Source organism: Salminus brasiliensis, chromosome 2 (genome assembly GCF_030463535.1).
Source record: "Salminus brasiliensis chromosome 2, fSalBra1.hap2, whole genome shotgun sequence".
Lineage (NCBI taxonomy): Eukaryota > Metazoa > Chordata > Actinopteri > Characiformes > Bryconidae > Salminus > Salminus brasiliensis.
The window spans coordinates 14,593,038-14,615,956 of NC_132879.1; the positions used below are offsets into that span (position 1 = coordinate 14,593,038).

At 44.4% G+C, this 22,919-nt stretch overlaps 1 protein-coding gene across 9 annotated transcripts in view; it reads right to left on the minus strand.

The window, feature by feature from the left end:
* The window catches only part of enox2 (ecto-NOX disulfide-thiol exchanger 2), a 278,033-nt gene that overhangs the window by 123,566 nt on the left and 131,548 nt on the right, over positions 1–22,919 (minus strand). For 8 of the 9 annotated variants that reach the window (XM_072668263.1, XM_072668268.1, XM_072668266.1 and 5 more), the window contains one exon: positions 20,810–20,956. The exons of the other annotated variant lie outside the window; for it this stretch is intronic. In XM_072668263.1, the coding sequence (XP_072524364.1) occupies positions 20,810–20,956 (147 nt within the window). The remainder of the gene's footprint in view (positions 1–20,809; positions 20,957–22,919) is intronic. 9 annotated transcript variants of the gene reach the window in all.

The following is a 22,919-nucleotide window of genomic DNA, read 5'->3' on the forward strand; positions in this document are numbered from 1 at the left end:
AAGGTTTATTTCTTCAGCACTGAGGGAGTGTTTCCTTGCCACATGTTTTTGTTTTCATCATCTTTTGCTTCATTATTGGATTTCTGTAAAGCTGCTTTGCGGCAAGTTGCATCAGTTGTAAAAAGCACTATACAAATATATTTGCTTTGCTTTGGTAGCCCACGCCTGATGTTACGCATGGGGGCAATAGGTTCATATTTATCTGATCCAGAGAGTCCTATTGGCAATACTTCTCTACAGGGACTAAACAACTTGTGTCTAACTAGAATAAACAAAGTATCACATTATGCAGAGGTTCGATATTTCTATAAGGGGCTCTAGTATGGAAAAACTGTATTTTTGTTTGGCATAGTTGGCAAAGTTTGGTACAGGGATGTGTCCTCCTTCAAAAGCAAATTTGAGTGATATAGAAGAACCCTTCTTTTGGTTCCATAAAGAATTATGTTTGTAATAGAGATATGTGAGTGTGAAGAATCTTTAAACTGGTAGGAGACCTTTTACATGGTCTCCATCATAAACATTGTTCTTTATGGAACCTGAAGTGCTTCTTCTTTGGCATCACTCAAATAACCATTTGAAGGACCTTTTTAAGTGTGTGTGTGAAATGCAGGGCAAGCAAGGGCTCATGAAATTGCAAATAAGCAACCGTATGTGCATGAAAAAAGGGCTTTTTACTTTGGAAATGATCTAGTAATGTTCATTTTACTCTAGCAGTGTGAACTCCGCTTGCTCAGGCAAACCGGCGCTACACAGAGAACACTCAGACTCGGCTTGTTCAGTCATTAATTATTGATTCAAACAGTATGAAGATAAATTTACTCCACATATAGTATGATATTTAATACTGAGAGCAATGGCAGGGTGGCTCAGAATGTATTTGTGGAGCAGTTATGGAAACACACACACACACACACACACACACGCAATGTTTACTATTTGTGTTGTCATTTTTGCAATCTTTCCAGGCATTCCCAAGAAGGGAACCCAAACTAAGAGACCTAATCAAATTGTACTTTGTTTATTACAAACACCCAGTATTGTGTTTCGTGCTTCAACAGGAGAAAGACAGAAACACATAAGGAAGGCATTATGAAACATGACAATGAGAGCAGCTTCACGGCTCCAGCAGAGAGAAACAGAGAACACAATGTGTGTGTAAATATGTCTGCATTCCCATGTATTACAGAAGGAGCATGGCCTTAAAACAGGACACCAGACAAACTTGAGGATGAAGCCTGCCAGCTGATGGATCATGGACATGAGGAGAGAAATACAGCTGAGAAAATATGGGTAGATACCCTCTCTGGACACAAACATCACCTCCAGTGACATGAATCATTAAAGGGGGGGCTAGAAATAGAGCAGAGAGAGAGGAAGGTCAGACAGGGTGTCTATCCGTGCCCATACACAAACAGCTCCCTTTCCTTAAGGCTCAGAGAACCCTTCGGTGGGCCTCGGCGCAGGCAACTCCGTGCGTTCTCCTATATCTGGCTGAAGGTGAGCTGCAGTACAATTGCCAATTAAGCGTAACGAGTGCCGCTGCGTGTGACATATCTGTCATGATCAGGAGGCTCTGTGTGCGCCGGTTGAAGCGTAAGCATAACGACCTCATGATAGCTGGGCAAACTAGCCCTGTCAGGGAGGCTGCCAGTCAGAACCCATAACCCATGGGTTTCTCTTCAGTGGGAAACCAACTAAGCATGGAAATGAAAGGGAGGAAATGGGGCTAACTCAGTGGTTCCCAGTCCTGGTCCTGGAGTATCCCTGTCCAGTATGTACTGGTATTTCTTTTGTCCTACACAATTCCTAAATGGGTCAAGGCAAGAAATTTCATATTTGTTTAAAATATTCTCACAAGCAGAATGATATAGCACTAAGAGTCTCTTATTGGTGCGGTGAGTTGTGCCTGCCCAGCTGTCCAGCTGTGTGTGCCTGTAACTATGTTTGGTTCCATAAAGAACCAGTTTTGATATAAGTGAGTGTGAAGAACCTTTAAACTGGAAAATAACCTTTTTATCGTCTTCATTAAAGCGGTTATTTTATAGCGTCACTCAAAGAACCCTTTGTAGCATCTTCATTTTTGAGATATCTGCTTAAACAGCCTGTTTCTATTCATAATGTATGATGCTGCAAAACCCAATACATTTATACACACAGTAATATAGTAATAGGAAGTGTTTCAGAACTCAACATATTTGAACAAGGCAGCGAATCAGAAGAGTAACCATTTAATTACACATATATCTATGACCAGCTAACCAATAGTGGGCTTTCCTTGGCTTAGATGACACTAGCATTGGGTTTTGGCATGGACTGTATTATGTGATGGAAGATGTTCACTACAGAGTTCAACTGATGCACAGTGGCACATCAATTGTTCTGTACCACTTACCAGAGTTGTCGTTCCCTTTTGCATCAATGGCCCGTGGGGCACCACTGTTAAGCTGCTTTGAGCAGTTCACCTGCACTATGTGTTTTTTGAGATGCCACCACCCATAGCCTGCTACCCAAATCATGTCCTTTGCCCCCGACAGTCATTTTGCACTTTCCACCAATTGAATGTTTTGCACACATATATGTGCAGCAAACCCTATCACATCCCGGCAGAGTTCATCCCAAACCAGGGGTGGTCATAATATTCTTATATGACTGTGACAGTGGGCGAAGGGTGGTAGCATCTAGGAAATCGTTCACTTCATGGGACGCTCTAAAGTCATGGTATTGAGTCACACATTGAGTGATTCCCAATGGCATAACAGTGGTGCCCTACGACCATCAATGCCAGAGGGGAACTACGAGCCCAGTGGTGGGTACAGATGTGCCACTGTTGACCAGTCTCATCCAAGACAAGGGTAGTTATTCCCACTATTAGGTAGGTGGTCATAATATTTTGGTATGACTGTTTATATATCGGTTCTAAAGACACAGTAACAAAAGCAGTCTAGGAGCTATATATAAGGCTAAAAAAAAGGGTAATTCTAAACAAATTCCCAACATATGTGGAACATAAACCCACTCACATATTATAAGTGGACCTCAGTTCATTAACAATACATAACAAAAGTTAGCATATAGGCCCTTTAACACAGTGTAGCCCAGCTAATTCCACTAATCAGCTAATTAACCAGCCCCTAGTGTGCTGGAGCCGGGAAGAAAATGAACTGTGTAGGGCAAGGGGCCTCCATGAGCAAGACTGTGATCCATTTGGCCAACATGTCCTGCTATAAATGGCTAACCCCACACTGAATGGCCGACTCCACTAGACGGCATGCCCCGTCCCAACCCAGCACAATCCGCCCTGATCCTGCTGGCTTCGCAGACTTTCTCCCTTCCATGTGCCGAGATCAATCTCAAAACACAATTTAAAAATCAAATTAAGAGGGGTGGTATGACAGTAATTCAAGGTTCTGCCTGGAGTCTTTCTCTGCCGCAAAGGATCAATAAACCTTTTTACTGCCTTTAATTAAAACGCCACACGCCTCGGGTAATGCTTCATTATGGACGAGCAACTGCATCATACACTCAGCATGTGCTACCCAGTAGCTAGAGAAGAAACGAGGGTAGGCTCAGAATAATAAAACAGCAGCACTTTCCACAGGTGAGGGGAGGAGCTTTTCTCAGTTATGGAGGAGGAGCATTTTCCTACTAGTGGGGAAGCTTTTTCTTACTGATGGAGGAGATTTTCTCAGTGATGATGGAGGAGGAGCTTTTTGTCACTTATGGAAGAGGAGCTTTTTCCTTACTGATGGAGGAGCACGGTGATGATGGAGGAAGGACAGAAAGATAAAAAGCATCTTCTTTCCATTTAAAGACAAGGAGCTTTCACTCAGTGATGACTGAGGAGCTTTCTCTGATGGAGAATGAGTTTTTTTCTTATTAAAGAAGGAAGAGCTTTGTCTTACTGATGGAGCTTTTGCTTATTAAAGAAGGTGGAGCTGCTCAGTGATGGAAAAGAAGTTCTTTGTTACCTGGTGAAGGAACGTTTTCTTATTAAAGAAGGAGGAGCTTCTCATTGATGAAGGAGCTTTTTGTCAGTGATAAATAATGAGCTTTTCAGCACTGATGGAGGATCTTTTTTCTCAGTGATGGAGTAGCTTTCTCTCACTGATTGAGGAGGAGAAGTTTCTCACTGGTAGAGGAGAAGCCTTCTGTCACTAATGGAGGAGGCGTTTTCTGTCACTGATGGAGAAGGAGTGTTTTCTGTCTGATGGAGGAGGAGCGTTTTGTCACTGATGGAGGAGGCGTTTTCTGTCACTGATGGAGAAGGACCATTTTCTGTTACTGATGGAGGAGGAGCGTTTTCTGTCACTGATGGAGGAGGCGTTTTCTGTCACTGATGGAGGAGGAGCATTTTCTGTTACTGATGGAGGAGGAGCGTTTTCTGTCACTGATGGAGGAGGCGTTTTCTGTCACTGATGGAGAAGGAGTGTTTTCTGTCTGATGGAGGAGGAGCGTTTTCTGTCTGATGGAGGAGGAGCGTTTTGTCACTGATGGAGAAGGAGCGTTTTCTGTCACTGATGGAGGAGGAGCGTTTTCTGTCTGATGGAGGAGGAGCGTTTTGTCACTGATGGAGGAGGAGCGTTTTCTGTCACTGATGGAGGAGGAGCGTTTTCTGTCACTGATGGAGGAGGCGTTTTCTGTCACTGATGGAGGAGGAGCATTTTCTGTTACTGATGGAGGAGGAGCGTTTTCTGTCACTGATGGAGGAGGAGTGTTTTCTGTTACTGATGGAGGAGGAGCGTTTTCTGTTACTGATGGAGGAGGAGCGTTTTTTGTCACTGATGGAGGAGGAGCGTTTTTTGTTACTGATGGAGGGGGAGCCTTTTGTCACTGATAGAGGAGGAGCCTTCTGTCACTGATGGAGAAGGAGTGTTTTCTGTTACTGATGGAGGAGGAGCGTTTTGTCACTGATGGAGGAGGAGCGTTTTTTGTTACTGATGGAGGGGGAGCGTTTTCTGTCACTGATGGAGAAGGAGTGTTTTCTGTCTGATGGAGGAGGAGCGTTTTGTCACTGATGGAGAAGGAGTGTTTTCTGTCTGATGGAGGAGGAGCGTTTCGTCACTGATGGAGGAGGAGCGTTTTCTGTCACTGATGGAGAAGGAGCGTTTTCTGTCACTGATGGAGGAGGAGCGTTTTCTGTCACTGATGGAGGAGGAGCATTTTCTGTCACTGATGGAGGAGGAGTGTTTTCTGTTACTGATGGAGGAGGAGTATTTTCTGTCACTGATGGAGGAGGAGCATTTTCTGTCACTGATGGAGGAGGAGCGTTTTTTGTCACTGATGGAGGAGGAGCGTTTTTTGTTACTGATGGAGGAGGAGCGTTTTTTGTTACTGATGGAGGGGGAGCGTTTTCTGTCACTGATGGAGAAGGAGTGTTTTCTGTCTGATGGAGGAGGAGCGTTTTGTCACTGATGGAGAAGGAGTGTTTTCTGTCTGATGGAGGAGGAGCGTTTTGTCACTGATGGAGGAGGAGCGTTTTCTGTCACTGATGGAGAAGGAGCGTTTTCTGTCACTGATGGAGAAGGAGCATTTTCTGTCACTGATGGAGGAGGAGCGTTTTCTGTCACTGATGGAGGAGGAGCGTTTTCTGTCACTGATGGAGGAGGAGCATTTTCTGTCACTGATGGAGGAGGAGTGTTTTCTGTTACTGATGGAGGAGGAGCGTTTTCTGTTACTGATGGAGGAGGAGCGTTTTTTGTTACTGATGGAGGAGGAGCGTTTTTTGTTACTGATGGAGGGGGAGCGTTTTCTGTCACTGATGGAGAAGGAGTGTTTTCTGTCTGATGGAGGAGGAGCGTTTTGTCACTGATGGAGAAGGAGTGTTTTCTGTCTGATGGAGGAGGAGCGTTTTCTGTCACTGATGGAGGAGGAGCGTTTTCTGTCACTGATGGAGGAGGAGCATTTTCTGTTACTGATGGAGGAGGAGCATTTTCTGTTACTGATGGAGGAGGAGCGTTTTCTGTCACTGATGGAGGAGGAGCCTTTTGTCACTGATAGAGGAGGAGCCTTTTGTCACTGATGGAGGAGGAGCCTTCTGTCACTGATGGAGGAGGAGTTTTTTGTCACTGATGGAGGACGAGCGTTTTCTGTCACTGATGGAGGAGGAGCGTTTTCGGTCACTGATGGAGGAGGTGCCTTTTGTCACTGATAGAGGAGCCTTCTGTCACTGATGGAGGAGGAGTTTTTTGTCACTGATGGAGGACGAGCATTTTCTGTCACTGATGGAGGAGGAGCGTTTTGTCACGGATGGAGGAGGAGTGTTTTGTCACTGACGGAGGAGGAGCCTTTTGTCACTGATGGAGGAGGAGTGTTTTGTCACTGATGGAGGAGACGATGTCTGTCACTGATGGAGGACGAGCGTTTTGTCACTGATGGAGGAGGAGCGTTTTCTATTGCTGATGGAGGAGGAGCGTTTTCTATCGCTGATGGAGGAGGAGCGTTTTCTATCGCTGATGGAGGAGGAGCGTTTTGTCACTCATGGGCTTTTTTCTTCACTATTGGAGGAGGAGCGTTTTGTTTTCAGGAGGGTCTTTTTCTCAGTGATGGAGGAGGAGCATTTCTTGTTAAGTGGGGAGGAAAGTGGATGTATGAAGGAGGAAGCTTGTGGAACTGTATGTGGTATCAGCAGTAATACGAAAGACTGAAGAAGCTGCGCTGGCTAGAGATGAGCCTGATGCAGGCAGGTACTTGGCAGTGGGCCATGCAGACCAGAGATTCAGGCGGTGTGGTGCAGACAGGGAGGCTCACATTAATGAGGAGCTTGTGATTGTGTGTGTGTGCGCATGAGTGTGTGAGAAAAAGAAAAAGCCATGCTTCCCCTTACAAAGAAAGCACTGAAAGTAGGGACAGCGCTTCCTCCTGGATGACAGTGCGCTGGAGGCAGAGGGGAGGATGGGGGAGGAAGCACAGTGGCAGGATTGGGGGTGGGTGGGTGAAGGGGGAGAGATGAGTTTCACAGCGATTCATTAAAATGCCTGGCGGGGCAGAAGCAGAGAGGTGTCTTCTTGGTGCGGGTCAGTGATGACGGCTGGCAAGGCCCTGACAGAGAGAGGAGACACTTCCAGCATTCATCTCACCCGTCATAGGCCAAACAGGACAGCAGCTATTCTGTTGGTGAATAGTATTCCTGTGTGGAGTTCACAGATTTACCACACACTTAAGTTAAAGAGCCTGCTCTTTTCCTAATCCCCTCTTGAAATGCAGAAAAACAGGAAAAAACATTACGAAAACAGAGGTGACACTCGCTGACGTGGCGTTCATTTCTTACAATTAAAATAATAATTTGTCATATTTGTCATAATATTTTGTCAATAATTTGTCACGATGACATTTCAAAATGAAATTTCAGAACAGAGGGTCAGCCATGCTACAGCACCTCTGGAGCAGAAAGTATACGGACCAAACAGGGCCAAACAGTGGCAGTTTAGATGACCCAGGTATCGAACCCACAACCTGTGATCAATAAACCAGAACTCTTAACCATTGAGCCACCATTGCCCCTACTTCATCCTTTAAATTAAAGGCTGGAATATTTTTAAGTGACTAAATCTGTCCTATATTAAAATATTATGTTACATTTTCTGTATTAGAGCAAAATCTAACAACCTATTGCTCGACACACAAGCTCATATCTTAGCGTCAACACACTAGCTGCAAGTTAACATGCTAGTCACTATACACCAATTCATGGTGTATCGCGTATGATACACTGCGATTAAGTCTGATGCACTGTTATATCCCTAACGCATACATTCAGAGAATCCATGTATGTGCGAAGAAGATCTGATGACTCAGTCACAAACACCTATTCTTCTCTTCTTCTCTGGCAGGAAGAGAGCTTTAATATGCATGTACTGGCCTAGCACTGCGCTGAGAAGATGACTCAAGTCCCACTGTGCAATGACTGCGAATGCTAATAGAACGGTCCCTTCGCTATGCCAGAAAGGAGGTGCAGATATTACCAGTGAGGATGGATGCATTTACTATTCACTCAGCGATGTAATACACTCCAGTGCCAGTGTGTCTGCTACAGAAGAGAATGAAAAAGACACTTTAAGAGACCATCATCTTCACCCCCCACATCAGAGAGGAGAGCTCTGACACTGAATGACATGTTTTTGCTGGTTTGTGGAGGAGTGCTTCTTTCAAGGCGGGTAGACTTCACCAAGTCGAGTCTCGCTGCTTGCTTGCACTGCCCTCCTTTCTAAAGAATACAAAACCACACTCTATTCCCCGCTGTCATGGCTGGGGAGGCTCTGCTTTTGGGAAAAGATAAACTGCCAAACCTAATCATTTAATCATCTAGAAGAAGACGAGTTTGGGATTCAGGTTCTTTCCGGCTCGACGCACAGACAGCATTCGCTTAGTCTCGGTCTGTGAGCAAACGATTATAAGTAGCTGGCCCACAAACAAGTGCACAAGAAGAATAAAACTTTTCTGACAGGTATTCAACACCCACATAACACACAGAGTCTCTTTTTGCGTCTTACTGCTTAATGTAAAAGGTTGGTTGATGCCACAGAGACTGACGCACGGGTTGCAGGGTCGCCCAGTTCCCGGTCCTCTGAAATCCTCGGTGCCGTGTTCCCTTTCTCTCGTGGACGTCAATAAAAGACTTGCTTTTGTAAATGTCAACTCCAATTAGAGCCTATCAATGACTGGACAGTAGTTCTGGCTGCCGGAAACTGAAGCAAGGAGGTCTGATTTAAAGGAGGGCAGGGGGAGCCTGGGGTCAGTCTCGCTGCTCTGGAGCCAAGGGACTGCAGTTGCCTCCACTTTGGTACAAAGTGCTCAGGATGTGATGCATAATTCAACACCTACCTACCAGAGAGAGTGGGAGAAAATTATTAATCTGCTGCTCAGACCTTATCACAGGGGTACCAATCTTGCTACTGTCCCCCAAGATAAAATCAGTGCTCAGGAAGAGCAGCAACCCAGTTCACATGAACTAAACATAAGCAAATACTGATTTCTAATTAGAAAAGCTAGCTAGTGAATTTAGCAACATGCTAAACTAGACATTTGATGTCTATGAAAAAAATAAGGACAGCTGGTTGCTAATTAAGAATGTATCCCTTTTGCCAGTATATTCACAACCAACATCCACCCAGAACCTCCTTTTGAACACCATATAGAACTCTACATAAGCATATAGACAGTCATATTCAAATATTATAACTCTAGCGAAACATTGTGGCATGGACTGCATTAGGTGACGGAAGGTGTTCATCATAGAGGTTAACTGATCCACAGTAGTGTGTTGATTGCTCTGTACCACTTGCCAGATTTGTCGTTCCTCTCTTGCACTGTTATGCCATGGAAATGTACATCCAACCTCTGTACACCCTGCCATACAGCATCACTTTGCAGTTCTATAATTACAGACTGTAATCCATCTGCTTCTCTGCACAATTTGTTAGTCTCCCTTCACCCTGTTCTTCAATCATCATGGCCCCCCAGGACTGCCACAGAGCAGGTATTATTTTGAGTGGTGGGTCATTCGCACTCTGCTGCTAGTGTGTATTGCACTGGTTCGAGTGGATTAGACACAGCAGTGCGTATATTTGTATACATGAAAGCAAGCGTTCACCATGCTGCAGCAGCCGTCTGAGGAAGCAGCCCAAGGTGCTGTTAAGCCAAGGCCAAACACTTTTATCACAGTTTGAAAGAAACCATTAACAAACAGTGGCTTCAGGTTAGAGTTCAGCCGCTCATATGAGCATTTTGACAGATGTGACACGGTCCAAACACAAGCTTGATGCCTCTGAGGTTAAGTAAATAACTATGGCCTGGATTCCAGAAAGAGTTCCAGAAATGTTAGGAGTCAGTATCATTTTTCTCTCTATGTAACATTCAGGATCATCTCCAGACTGCACACACAGTCAGGAGAGCAGGCCCAGGCCAACTAAACATTTATGACTTAGCCTACCCTAATATTTCTGACACTTAAACAACTGAGTTTGTGATATAATATCCGTAGCAGATATCTAGGGATTTAGCAAAAGGCACCTACATGAAATCCCTTTGGGAGACTTCTAATCCCCAGACAGCCCCAGAACCAACAGATAACCTGTATTTAGGATCTGTTCACACTGCCAGTCTCTAGCTGTCTTTTTTGTGCAGTTGTAGGACTCACAAATGCACATATATACTAATGTATGACCTGTTGTTGCTTCACTGGATGTCCTTGAAGGAGTTTTGGTAGCTTCTGATTACTGCATACCGGAGAACATCCCGCACGACCTGCTGTTTCGGAGATGCTCTAACCAAGTCATCTAGCCATCACAGTTTACTCCTTACATTTGTCCATTTCTCCTACTTCCCACACATCAACTTCAGGAACTGACTGACATACACATGCATATACACACAGCGATCATCCATAACATTATCACCACTGATAGTGAAAGTGATCATCTACAGTGGCGTCTGTCAAGGGGTTGGATATATTCGTCAGCAAGTGAACAGTTAGTTCTGAAGGTGAAGTGTTAAAAGGGGTCAGAGCATCTTTAAAACATTAGGCAGGTCTTGTGGGGTTTGCAGTGGTCAGTACCTATCAAAAGTGGTCCAAGAAAGGACAACCGGTGAATCAGCAACAGGGTCATGGGCACCTAAGGCTCACTGATGCGATCCATGGAGGCCTCACCTTATACCTTACAGGACTTAAGGATCTGCTGCCGATGTCAGAGGTCTCGTGGAGTCCATGCCTCAAATGGCAAATGGGCAGTTGTGTGGTGGCAGCACAAGGGGACCAGCTCAAGGCAGGTAGAGGTACTGTTATGGCTGATCCTGTGTGATACATTGTCCCTTTTCCATAAACAACTTTGTATTAACTGCAGTCATTTATTTATTTATTTATTTTCTGTATAAAGTATTTTTGGAGTTGAGTTTCTATTGGTCTGTTCATCATTAAATTTTAACGTAATGTCAAACTGCTTAAAAAAATGATTTAAATAATGTCAAAAAGTGAAAAAACAGCAAAAATGGAGATGAGTTTTTGCCCAACAGTGACAATATGTAATTATACAGTGCACAAAGCAGCCTGAAATACACAACACCTTTATCAAAACTAAACTTAGACTCATTTCCGTAGCTTAGGAACACAGTGGTGTGTATTGCGTGTCGTCTTAAAATAGCACTTGAAAGAAACCAACCTTTATCACAGACTGTAGGAACGTTTTTTTCTGCATTATGTGGCTCATGTGGATAATGACAAGGCAAATGAAAGGAGAAAGTCCCTAGACAAACAAAAGACGTTTTGCAACTCATTTCCCTCGGGAGAAGCAAAGAAAAAGCCTCGTAAGAAAAAACGCCTTAAATATCAAGCTGTACAGCTGAGTGACAAATTCCACTGATGGCTTCACAAAGACTTTCGGAAAGTTCATGCAAGTTCGAGTTGCAAAAGAAGGGAAAGAGAATGGAAAGGAAACGGGATAAAGAGAAAGAGAGAAGACAGAAATGAACTGTAGAGTTCATTTTAGTTGAGCTGATAGCATCTCCTCAATCCCCCACATCTGGCACAGCTCCAGTGGTAGATGGAGCAGAGTAAGGAAAGGATGGAGATGAAGGAAATGAGAAAGAGGGAGGGGCATTGTGAGTGTCCTGCCGGCATGGTCTGCAAATATGGCCACATGTCTCTGCTAATGACAGTGCAGTGGAAGCCAAGGGTTCTTCTCCTGCTGTGAGCCTGCCTGGCACAGAGTGGTCAGCAGACTGAAGCAAGGAGAAGTATTTAACGCTGTGCACAGTGCTGTCTGGGAGCTGGGGCTGACCTCTGGAACAGTTCTCTGCTTTTTAAACACAGCACATTTTCAGTTCATTGGTTCAAAGACACAGAGAGCACAGTCTTTTTTTATCAATATTTCTGTAAAAGCCTTTATTATACTTATATAGCAGAAGGAAGCAGTATACAAATCTCAATATGTATTTTTTATGATTTTATGATTCAGAATTTGACATAGAATTTGATACTGCTTTGACTTAACATCCTTGGATTTTGTGTACAGATCTGGATGTTGGTCTTTTTGAAATACATTGGGTATTTCCTATTTCCCCCATAGTATCAAAAAATGACTGCAAAATGCCTAAGGGAGCGAGTCCTCAATAAATGAGAGTGAATGGAGGCAAACAGCTAAAAACTCAGAGTTAAAATTGCATCTAATCACTTATCCAGGACCTTGCTTTAATTGTGGAAAGTGGAATAATGTAAGCAAAGAAAACACTTCTGACTGGTTGTCTTATAACTCGAGTTGTGCTTAAAAATATGTCTGCGGTGCTAAAACATTTGACGCTGTTCTGTGTTGAGGAAATCGGTGTAAAACATTTTTGATCAGACAATGATCAAACACTTTTATCAGACACAGACCACTATGATTTTGCTTAAATGCGCCATATTAATCCATTCATTTTGAACTCGCTCGGTAATTTATCTCTACAAGTTCTCCCCCAACCCTCACCCCCACATGTGTAGGATTGTTATGCTATGCTACCCCCCCTCCCCAAAGTTTTGGTTTCTTACTGTACCATAAAAAAGACCAGTACGTGTTTTTTCATGAAAAAGCTAATATTTTTGTCCTAGTTTTCGTTAATGAGATGAACACTTCCCAATTCTGTATTTTTTATGGGGATTTCATACTGCTGGGCTGCCCCTACAACTGCAGAGTGTAATTCACCTTCACACCACTGATGTAAATATAAACCTGAGGGCTCACTTGGAGCTCCATCAATGTTAAATAGTGCAGTAGCAGACTTGCTGAGTCTGGAGTGGCAATGACAAAGACGTCATTCTCCCTGTTACAGTCAGTGGAGTATCAGTATGAAGATTCTGAAGCTGTAATTGTAAGGCAAAACTGCTGCATAATGCTGCTTAAAAAACAGAACAAAATCTTAAAATCTTAAAAACAAACTGGGTATTTACATACATTTACATATATGGCATTTAGCATGCTTAATACCTAAGCTATTTGTTCTGTAATAAAGCATTTCTAACATGAATGAATAACCTGAGGCCCGAACTGAAGAATCACCCAGATACTGAAGTCTGGAGCACAGAAGGACATGAAAGCACGGGCATCTGGACCCCTTTCCCCCCAATTTGTAATCTGATGGGATGCGACGATTCTTTTGGACAGCTTGTTCAGGTTAAGTGACGATTGGAACAGATCTCCTCTTACTATTACTACTGAAAAGGCTCTAAGGCGACGTTGTATGAAGGATGACTAAAGAATGAAGATGAACTGGCACACCATCCACTGAAACACCTACACACATTATCACACAGAAGGGAGGGCGGATTCACACTTGTGTACAACGCCATTCTCACTCCTTTCACGCAACAGGGGAACACACACATTTACATACATATGCTCCCCCCACACACATGGCTACACACACACACATGCAGATGCACAGTCAGAAGAGGTGAAGCTGACTGTTGCTGACTGATGGCTCAAGCTCCCTGAGGCAGCAAGACAGAAAAGGCTCTTCACAGCTTGTTATGGAGATTCTATCATTCAGCCCTTTCATGTTGTATGTTAAGTAAAGCAAGCAAAGCTAACCACCCCCCACCATCGCCGCTGCAGGACTCCTTCAAACACGCAGCCCTTTCATTACAAGCATACCAACAGGCTGAAATAACAGCAAACAAGGAGAAGAAACCGCTAATAAGTTCTGGCTTCAACTCGGCCCCTCCCTACGGAGAGAACAGAATGAGACTGAAAAAAGAAAGAGAGAGAGAGAGACTGAGCTCCAGAACAGCACTGATTGACTGAACGCAGCTGTCTGAGGCAGGCTGAGAGAGATCACCGTAAACATTTAGCCCACATATCAGCAATCAGCCTGTGTCACTCCTCATCTGAGATGTCACAAGGTCTTAGCGCTGACGCTGCCATAACGCACAGCGACACAATCGGCCTCGCGGCTACATCCACACGTCTGGCACCACGCAGGTAGGATGGAACGGCGTGATGAGCCATGCCTGTAAATATCCTTATTTAGCCTGAATCCGAGCGCAACAGAGCCTGTGGGCAGGAATGGCGTTTATTAAAATAGCAATGCTGACGCTAATGGGCTACTGGCTCGGATAAAAGTCCACGTGGGCTGCTGGTGTCACGCTGATGACCACAGCTTGCGTAGTGCCCACGGCATGGTTCTCGCTCCTACAGGCAAAGATGGAGCGACCTTCAGTGCTTCACTCTTAAAAATGAGACAACATTATATAGCAGTTTTGCCTTAAAATAGCAGCTTTAAAAGCAGTTTGACGCTTCACTGACCTGTAACAGGGAGAACAGCGCCTCTACTGTTGCCACAAGGACTAACTGCACTATGTAACATGTAGGTAGGTAGCTTGCGAGAACTGTGTTATGCTGTGTGACCCTAATTTGTGTGAAATCCTGTTATATTACTCTGGCACATCTGTCCTGTATCTCTCAGCTTGTCCAGAAATGTGTGTAAGCTCGTCTTTCTTTAGTGGTGGCTCGAAGTGTGTGAATTCCACTTTCTGACTGTAGGGGAGCCAGAAATATCAATATGACAAGCTTAATCAGGGTCAGAGCTGTTTTGGCGGCACAAGGAAGACCTAAACAATATTAGGTGGGTTTAATGTTCTGCTCAATTATTAAAAAAATGTATAAAGTAATAAATTCATTAATAGATTAGGTCTTTCTGTGGAGCAGATAAACATGAACCTATTGGCCCCATGCCTAGTGGTGCCCAGTGGTGGCTCAGCGGTTAGAGCGCCGGGATATCGATAACAGGGTTGTGGGTTCGATTCCCGGGCTCGGCAAGCTGCCACTGTTGGGCCCTTGAGCAAGGCCCTTTACCCTCTCTGCTCCCCGGGCGCTGGAGTTGGCTGCCCACCGCTCTGGGTGTGTGTGTGTACTCACTGCCCCTAACACGTGTGTGTGTGTGAGTGTGTTCACTACCAGATGGGTTAAATGCGGAGGACACATTTCGCTGTACAGTCCACACTGTACAGTGACGAATACGTGCACCTTTATCCTTTATCCTTTTAATGCCAGGCGTGTGCTAGAGGAGCTGTGGATCAGTGGAGCACTGTGTTTTCTGGAAGTTGAGGAATATGAGGATGAGTTAGGAAGTTGATCATCCAACATCCTGACCTTTTGAACACTCTTGTGGCTGAATACAATCAAATTCTCACAGCTCCAAAAAAATCTAGTAGAAATTTTCAGCATCAAGTATCAGCATCTCAATGATGTTTAGGCTTAACCTGTAAACTGATATTTGATGACATGATTATAAGTGTATTGTTCTCCAAAAGTACAGAATGTTTCGAAGGTGCTGGGCCACCTATCTATAACATCTCGATTTATTTTTTAATTTAACTGATTTTAATGTATTTGCGATACACCAACTAGTACCAATATTCAAGACACACCAGACATAGGACAAATCAGACACATAAGCTGACAATAAATGCAAAACTATAATTCAATGCCCTCAAGGATAGTGAATGGTTGGTCATTGAAAGAAAAGGATCCTACTGTTTTTGTTGCTCTGGCACAGCCACTGCCACTTGTAGAACGTAATGCTGAACCTGTGGCTCATTGTTTGCTGTACTAGTTGGGACTTTCTATTTCTGTTGTTTTGCTGCTATTTTGAGTGGAATATCATGTTTTACAAGTGGAATCAAACCTGTAATGCAGTCCTCGAGGGTTATAGCCCCTCCATTTGCTTGTCTAATGCGCCTGGTAGAGATAGCACCATGTAGTCAACCTTTTTCCAGTGTTCAGCTGCTGCTGCTCAAACTGACTGATCAGCGTGGTTAAGTTGAGTGGGGAAAAACATTATTTTAATCACATCTTGTTTTCATTAGAATTCAAATGATTAAATTATTCTCTTAGTGTCAAATTATAACACAATAATAATCTCTTTTAACAGGAAAAAACAGCAATTATTCTCTTTTTGTAAGAAATTAATTTAATAATAAAGGACATTAAAAACAAAGTGCTGAACATAATGATGCTTAAAAACAAAAGCATGTGATCACAATTATTTTCAGTTTCAGTGGCTAAAAAGTTGATATATTGCTATTCGTATGTATCGCTATTTAATATGTATATGCATTTCTCTGATGTATTTCCAATATTTACATAAATTAATGTTTATGTTTCGGCGTTGGTGGATATGTTCACTGAAAAATAATGAATGTTGGCATTCCCATACAATTCCTACATTAGAGCACCGCTACTGATATCAGAGCTTTTCTGCTTATGTCGGTCCAATGCTGACTAAGTACTGGCGCCATCTCCAATTATCAGTATGCAAACAGCAAGTAATCACTGCTGATTCATTGCAACGGTAAACTTTAATAAAACTGATTATTTTATTTCATTTTAATCAAGTAACCAATCATGACCGCCCCAGTAAACACAACACAGAAATGCTGAACTGGACACACAAAGAAGTTGATGGACGAACACGCTTGTTGTCTTTGATTCGTCTGTTCTGAGAATTCTCCTCATACACACAATCAGGCGGTGATAACACACACACACACACACACACACACACACACACACACACACACACACACCAAAATATGAGTGCGCTGCAGCACATCCACTCCAGAACAAGAGCTTTCAGCTGCAAACAATAGACAGAGTGATATGTCCTTGTCTATCCTACTTGTGTGTCTGTGTGTGTGTGCGCGCGGGTGTGTGTATCGAGTGTAAGCTGAAGCAAACAAAAACACGCAAAGATGCAGGGAGCCAGACAGGCGTGCCAGCCTTTGGTGAGCTCCTCCCACGCTCTCTCCTCTCGCTGGAGTGCAGCTCTGCTTTGCTTTTGTCTAAGTCCAGTGAGAGCAAACGCAGCCTTACACTGGATCATCTTACTCTTCCCTGCTCTTCCGCACTCGCTCGCTCGGCGCCAATCAATAGCGTTTTAGCCAGCACTTCCCCGGCGGCACTTACCAAAGGTTAATGCACACAGGGTAGCAAAAGCCTGCGGCAGCCACGACTGCCTATCTGCTTCCAACATATCGCTCCACCACCTTCACTTCCCTGCCTCGCTTAAAAAGCGCACGATTGAAGGCATAATCTGGGCCTGTGTCGTTTCTCAGCGTCAGTCGGCCGATACTGAGTCCTTTAAGGCAGTCAAAGCAGGGCGCAGAGAGAGAGACACAGAGATACAGAGAAAGAGAGACAGAGAGAGAGAGAGAGAGAGAGAGAGAGAGAGAGAGAGAGAGAGAGAGAGAGAGATTTTCAGCTTTTTAAGGAGTCATGACATCGCTATGGCAAATGCTCAGAGAAAGTTGGCGGTTGAGGCTCACTGCTGTTGAAATATAAGGCTGGAAGGCTGTGGAGCATAGATGCTTAGGATGATGACGGTCAGAGCAAAGGATATGATCCATTACGCACTCGTTTCTTTAACAGAACTGCTGAGTAGCCCGAGGGCATAATTCCCTAAAATGGGGCCATTCATTTCAATGCTAAGACAAGCACTGGTTTGTGTAATATAGTTACGCTACCTTTGGAGGGTGGAGGACAGGAAAGGACAGGGGCTCTGGCTGCAGAAGTTGGGAATCACTGTAACTTTAGAACTTTACCCTGGAAGTTATGTTAAATTCAGCAAATAAATAAAATTGTGATCTAAAATGTGTAGAATTTAGAATCGTTCCTCCTTTAAAAGAAAATCTGGCATAACCAAAACAGGTTAATTCCAAAACCCCAAACCGCTGACATAACAGTCCTTACGAGTTATACTTATACCCAAAATGTGTATAAAAAAATTTATTCGTAGTCGCCAATTACTCAAACCGCACATATTTTCTCCCCCCCCATCACATACAACGCCCCCAATACTAGTGGGGGACCAACAAACAGCCCCTCAGAAACATGCACAGCCAACCACATCTCTTTTTTCGTACTGCTGCCGGTGCGACATCACCAGGCAACCGACGTGTCAGGAGGGAAGCGCACTAGTGTGATGTGGGTAAGAGCGTCCTGGCCCTGGCCCTGGCTGCTGATGGCTGGCAGCAGGATTCGAACCAGCAATCCTATCCTGATCACAGTGACAGCGCCTTAGTCCCCTGGACACCCGGGGCCCATAAAAAGAACTGTTTAATGACAAATTACATCTGGGCATTTTATGCCCCAAGCAAAGCCACAAACACTATTTATACTTTAACTAAACACTCTGCCTTTTTTAGTGCTTCTAAAATGAACGTCATTTAAATAGGAGAACCCGAAGCTTTACATATGACTAAGCTCACTGATGTTTCGAATGCTGCTTCAAGTGAGCAGCGAAAGAGAGAGAAAAAGAGAGACGCTAGGGGCAGGGGGACAAAGACAACACACTGTTTGTGGTTACTAATGAAGCAAGGGTAATGTGCTGGAATAGTTCGAGGCCTTCATTTCACCAGCTCCAAGCAGCAGAGGAGCACTGCGTCCTCTCTGCGTTTCTTTCATGTCGTTCTAAATGGGTCACTAAACACGAGCGCTGCATCAGTGCTCGCTATCAGACTGCTGAGTCGACAGCCCATTTGGTTATTTTCAGGTTTGCTACAAAGGTAGGGTTATTACCACCATGTCAAAACAGTCATTGCTGTTTGCTTTGTTAATCAGCAGCAGTGGCTTTCGAAATGGCAAACGGACACCAATTAGGGGTCCGTCGGTGGTGCTTGGAGCGGTGGAAAGGTTAGCATAGCACATGGCATAAACATGCTGCCAAGCGGCCTGCTCCGGCCCGGGAACCCTCGCCCACTCTCGCTCCACAACAACACACAGCCATGGGCGGACCTTTCGCTAATGGAGCGCCACGGCTAATGAGATGAATCTATCCATTACAATGTTTTAACGAGGTTAAATCTGCATGGCTGGTAATTAGTCTACGCCCCTCTGCATTAACTCTCCTCCTCAGAGACCCTGGGAGAACCTTCCCCTGACTAGCGTTGCCAGAGGAGATCACAGCGGCCTAATGCATTACACTCCAGATGCTGCGAATTGTTGTCATTTTGTTTTTTTGTTTTTTTTCCTCCCCCCTCATCGGGGTGCAGATTGATCTGGCACAGTCATGGTGGATAAGAGTAAAGCTTAATGACAGACTGGGCAGCAAAATCGCCACTGTTGCTACAGAGAAATGCTGTTCGCTAATTCTCGGTTGCTAAGCAGATCCACACGCGGGAACCGTTTGCAGCGGTAATGGAGCAGGCGGGGACGTGCAGGCAGCGGGCCGTTGCAAGATTCTCTAAACAATTCCCATTATTCAAATGAACATCATCGAGGGCTTATCGTCTTAGATGGATGCTAATTGCTTATATCAGCCAATGAGCAAACGGAGCGCTCTCCAGCGCCTTGCAGAACCGCATGGTGCCACGAGAACCGCACAGCATTACAAAAGGCACTGTTTTCCAACCTCCCGTATCTCACTAAAAGAGGGGCCCTCTTGAACAGATTAGCACCTTGAGGGTGTGGATATTCAGTTCCGTGAATACAGATGGAGTCCACGCTCTAAGAAAATGAGCGTTCTGAAATGGGCAGATTAGATTAGCCCTGGGAGGTTTTGATCTAAAGCTCGCTGGCTGGCTTTGATCTGCACATCCTGCTCCTGACTGCGACTGGCGCACAATGGCCCATTTCACTTCCATTTGTGTCAGCCATACGGGTGGCGTGAGGAACAGAGCATGGATAAGGAGAGCCGCTCGCCGCCATCTGCATTCATTTAAGCCGTAATCACACTCACTTCCAGCTTCGCCGTTCCGGAGCCAAACTACCAAGTACCACCAAAAGTCCAGCTCTTACAAAAGCAGGCACGGAAAGACACTGTAGCTGCATTTGCTCCTCGCAATAGGCAGGAATGTGTCTGAACAGATGAATATCAGGGTAAATCAAGGACGAGAGGAGATGTCATCAGCTTCAGCGGTAGAAGCGTGAGAACAGTGCAAACCCTCACCACAGAGCAACAACCTGGGGGAAAGATGGGCTCATTAACACTGACAATTCATCTGATCCAATTAACATCTCCAAATGCACATGAAACGGAAGGCAGTGTCTCTCGTTCTCAAAAAACGCCTCCCCTCCCCCCCTCTCTTCAACTTATTATAATTTAATTAACGAGTTCAGCACTCTTTGATTAATATTTGCATGGGTTTAAAGCAGCCCATCCACAGGGAAATATAGCAGCAGACAGGTAAGGTCAACTCCATCGTCTCTCCACTCCGCAGGCCACACACTGCAAGCTCGAAGAGGTCAAATGATCTACAAGCAAGAGTAATTCTAACAGTGCCGCTGTTTACTTTGTGCTCCCGTAGTCGATGACCTCCTGACTTAACCTTTTATACGCAGTGGGCACAAATGCCTGACCAGGTTATATATATATATAAAAACAGGCAGGGATGACATGTATAGCTTTCCTGAGGCTACATTTTCTCTCCGAATTCTTATTGGATTATGAGCTGTTTGGTAACAACAATAAGATCACAGCAGTAGGTAGTAGCAGCATTGGCTTGCTATTGAACAAAGGAAGAAAACAGTGGTTCACAGAAAGCTAAGATTTTCCACATAGATCCATTTCCCTGTGCCGACTGATGTGCAGCTTTTGAGAAGATCATATATCATATTTTCACTTGGGCAAATTGTAGACGTACACTCGCCACTAGGGGGGCTGTGTGAAGAGGCTACACACTTACAGGAGGGAAATATACTACATCAGGAGTTCCCAAACCTGGTGCAGATCGAGTTTTGATCCAGTACTCACAAGCCCCTTAAAGGCCTTCATCACCAGGTGTAGAAAATCAGTGCTGGAGCTAACCCTGAGCTGAAGGTGAAGGCGATACAGAGAGAGGGCGTACCTGGAGGAAGATTAGGCCGCTTCCTCTTCTTGCTGTTGTTCTCTGTGCCGTTCTCCAGGGGACACTCCGGCACCAGAGGACCATTGGAGCCGTTGAACTGCAGCGGTTCGTTGTTGGTGGCGGGGTCAAAGGGCAGCGGATTCAGTCCTGGGAGAGACACAAGGAATTAAGCACATGTTCCCCATTCCAACACTCCGACAGAAGTTTAACTAGCCTGGGGACAACCCCTCAGCAGATGCAGACCGGGAGGAGAACAACGCTCCGGAAACTTTCTTTTTTCTCCCTTGGCCTCGACTGAGACTGAAGAGTGACAGAGAGAGGACACAGCTCTGAATGGGTCTTTAAGACCCTCTTTAACGCTGCAGATTAATTTCAATAGCTGCATGTTTCTCATCTCAAAAGGACAAAGACGGGATTATCCACACAAAAGGCTCCCGTTAGTTATTAACCCCTGTCTTCTAATAGAATTCCATTATTTAAACTGACTTCGGGCTCAGATGCTAAAACAGGAAAAGAGCACCACAGACAGAGATCAATAACCAGACACCGTACTTCTGTTTCGTCTCGGAGGAAAGAAAAGATAAAGGCAATAAAAGCCAAACTATCTGATGAATTATGGATTCACTACCCAACAATGAGGATACTGCCTCAAAACCAAGCAACAATAAGCAAGTAATTAATGCGAACGTTTGGCCTAATAAATCAGTTTTGTGCTGTCATCTCATACAGTAAATGTGAGGTGCTATTTATGATTCAGAGCGATGTCTGCGAGACGCGGGACTGGTCTCATGAAATATTCAGCACCACTCTTGGCTTACACTTGTTTTGCTTGGCTTTGTTTTTCTTAAGAAAACAGGAAGAGAGGGGTTGCGGAATGTCACCTTATGTCCTGTAGGCTCACTTCTCTCCTGCTCTGTTCCAGCCTGATGTGTAGTTCATAGAGTGAACCTCCACACTTTGTGTCTTAAAGCCATAGGTCACAAAAAGTCAAATTCACAATTTCCCCCTCCAAATTAAGCCAATCAGTCAAGCCAAACATGTTTGTTGTCTTTAGCTCTGCACTACAGCTACGGGGCTAATGCAGCTAATCAAACTGCATGCCTGAGTAATTATGCGTTTGTCTCGTCGAATTGTGAAAAGTGATCCCAAACAGATTTGTTCATGTGGTTTGTAACAATTTTATCTATAATACATGGATAAACGTGTACAATAAACCCAGTCTTGATGATTTATATATACTGTGCAGAAGTTTAATACACCCAAGCACATTATATAAAATCATTTACCTTGACAACGGGTGTTTTTGCACATTAGAACAGATGCTAAACATAGATAGTAATAAGAAGTAGTAACATTTTGAAGAATGTAGATGGTACACTATATGGACTAATAATATAAAGGGAATAAAGGGAATAAAGGGACACTTGGCTCATTCATTTCTTTCAAAACCTAGGGTATTAAAGAGACTCCAGTGAAGGCTTTCTATTAGATTTTCAAGCATCGCTGTGAGGATGTGACTGCATTTAGCGACAAAAAAGTTAGTGAGGTCCCCAACTCATCCCAAAAGCACTGGGTGGGGCACCACCATTCCAGAGAACACAGTTCCACTGCTACACAGCTCAAGGCTGGGGGGGCTTTATACTCCTCTAGACCATGTCTGGCATTAGGCATGATGCCAATAGGTTCATGTATATCTGCTCCAGAGAGTACTAATCTATTGCCAATATTTTTCTACAGGGACTAGACAAGCAGTGTGTGTAGACAGGTAGGTATGTGGTTGGGTAGATAAAAGCTCCCAACACTAAAGCGGTCTTGGTTAATTGACTACATTTGAGCCAAGAACACTGTGAAATTGTGAAGATTTTATCACTTCAGTGTCCTGCCAGTGACCTCTGTCCTGATCTGCCCTGGCATTATGGTGATACAGCAGTTCCCTGCCTTATAAAACATCAGGGAGACACACAGAGACAGAGAGAGAGAGAGATAGGGAGCAAAAGAAAGAGGAGCAAAGGGGCAGATATAAAGAGTATGCCAGATCTGGAACTCAGTGAGAGATATAAAAATACAGAAAGGGGACGGAACTGGAGACAGAAGCAGAGGACGCCAGAAC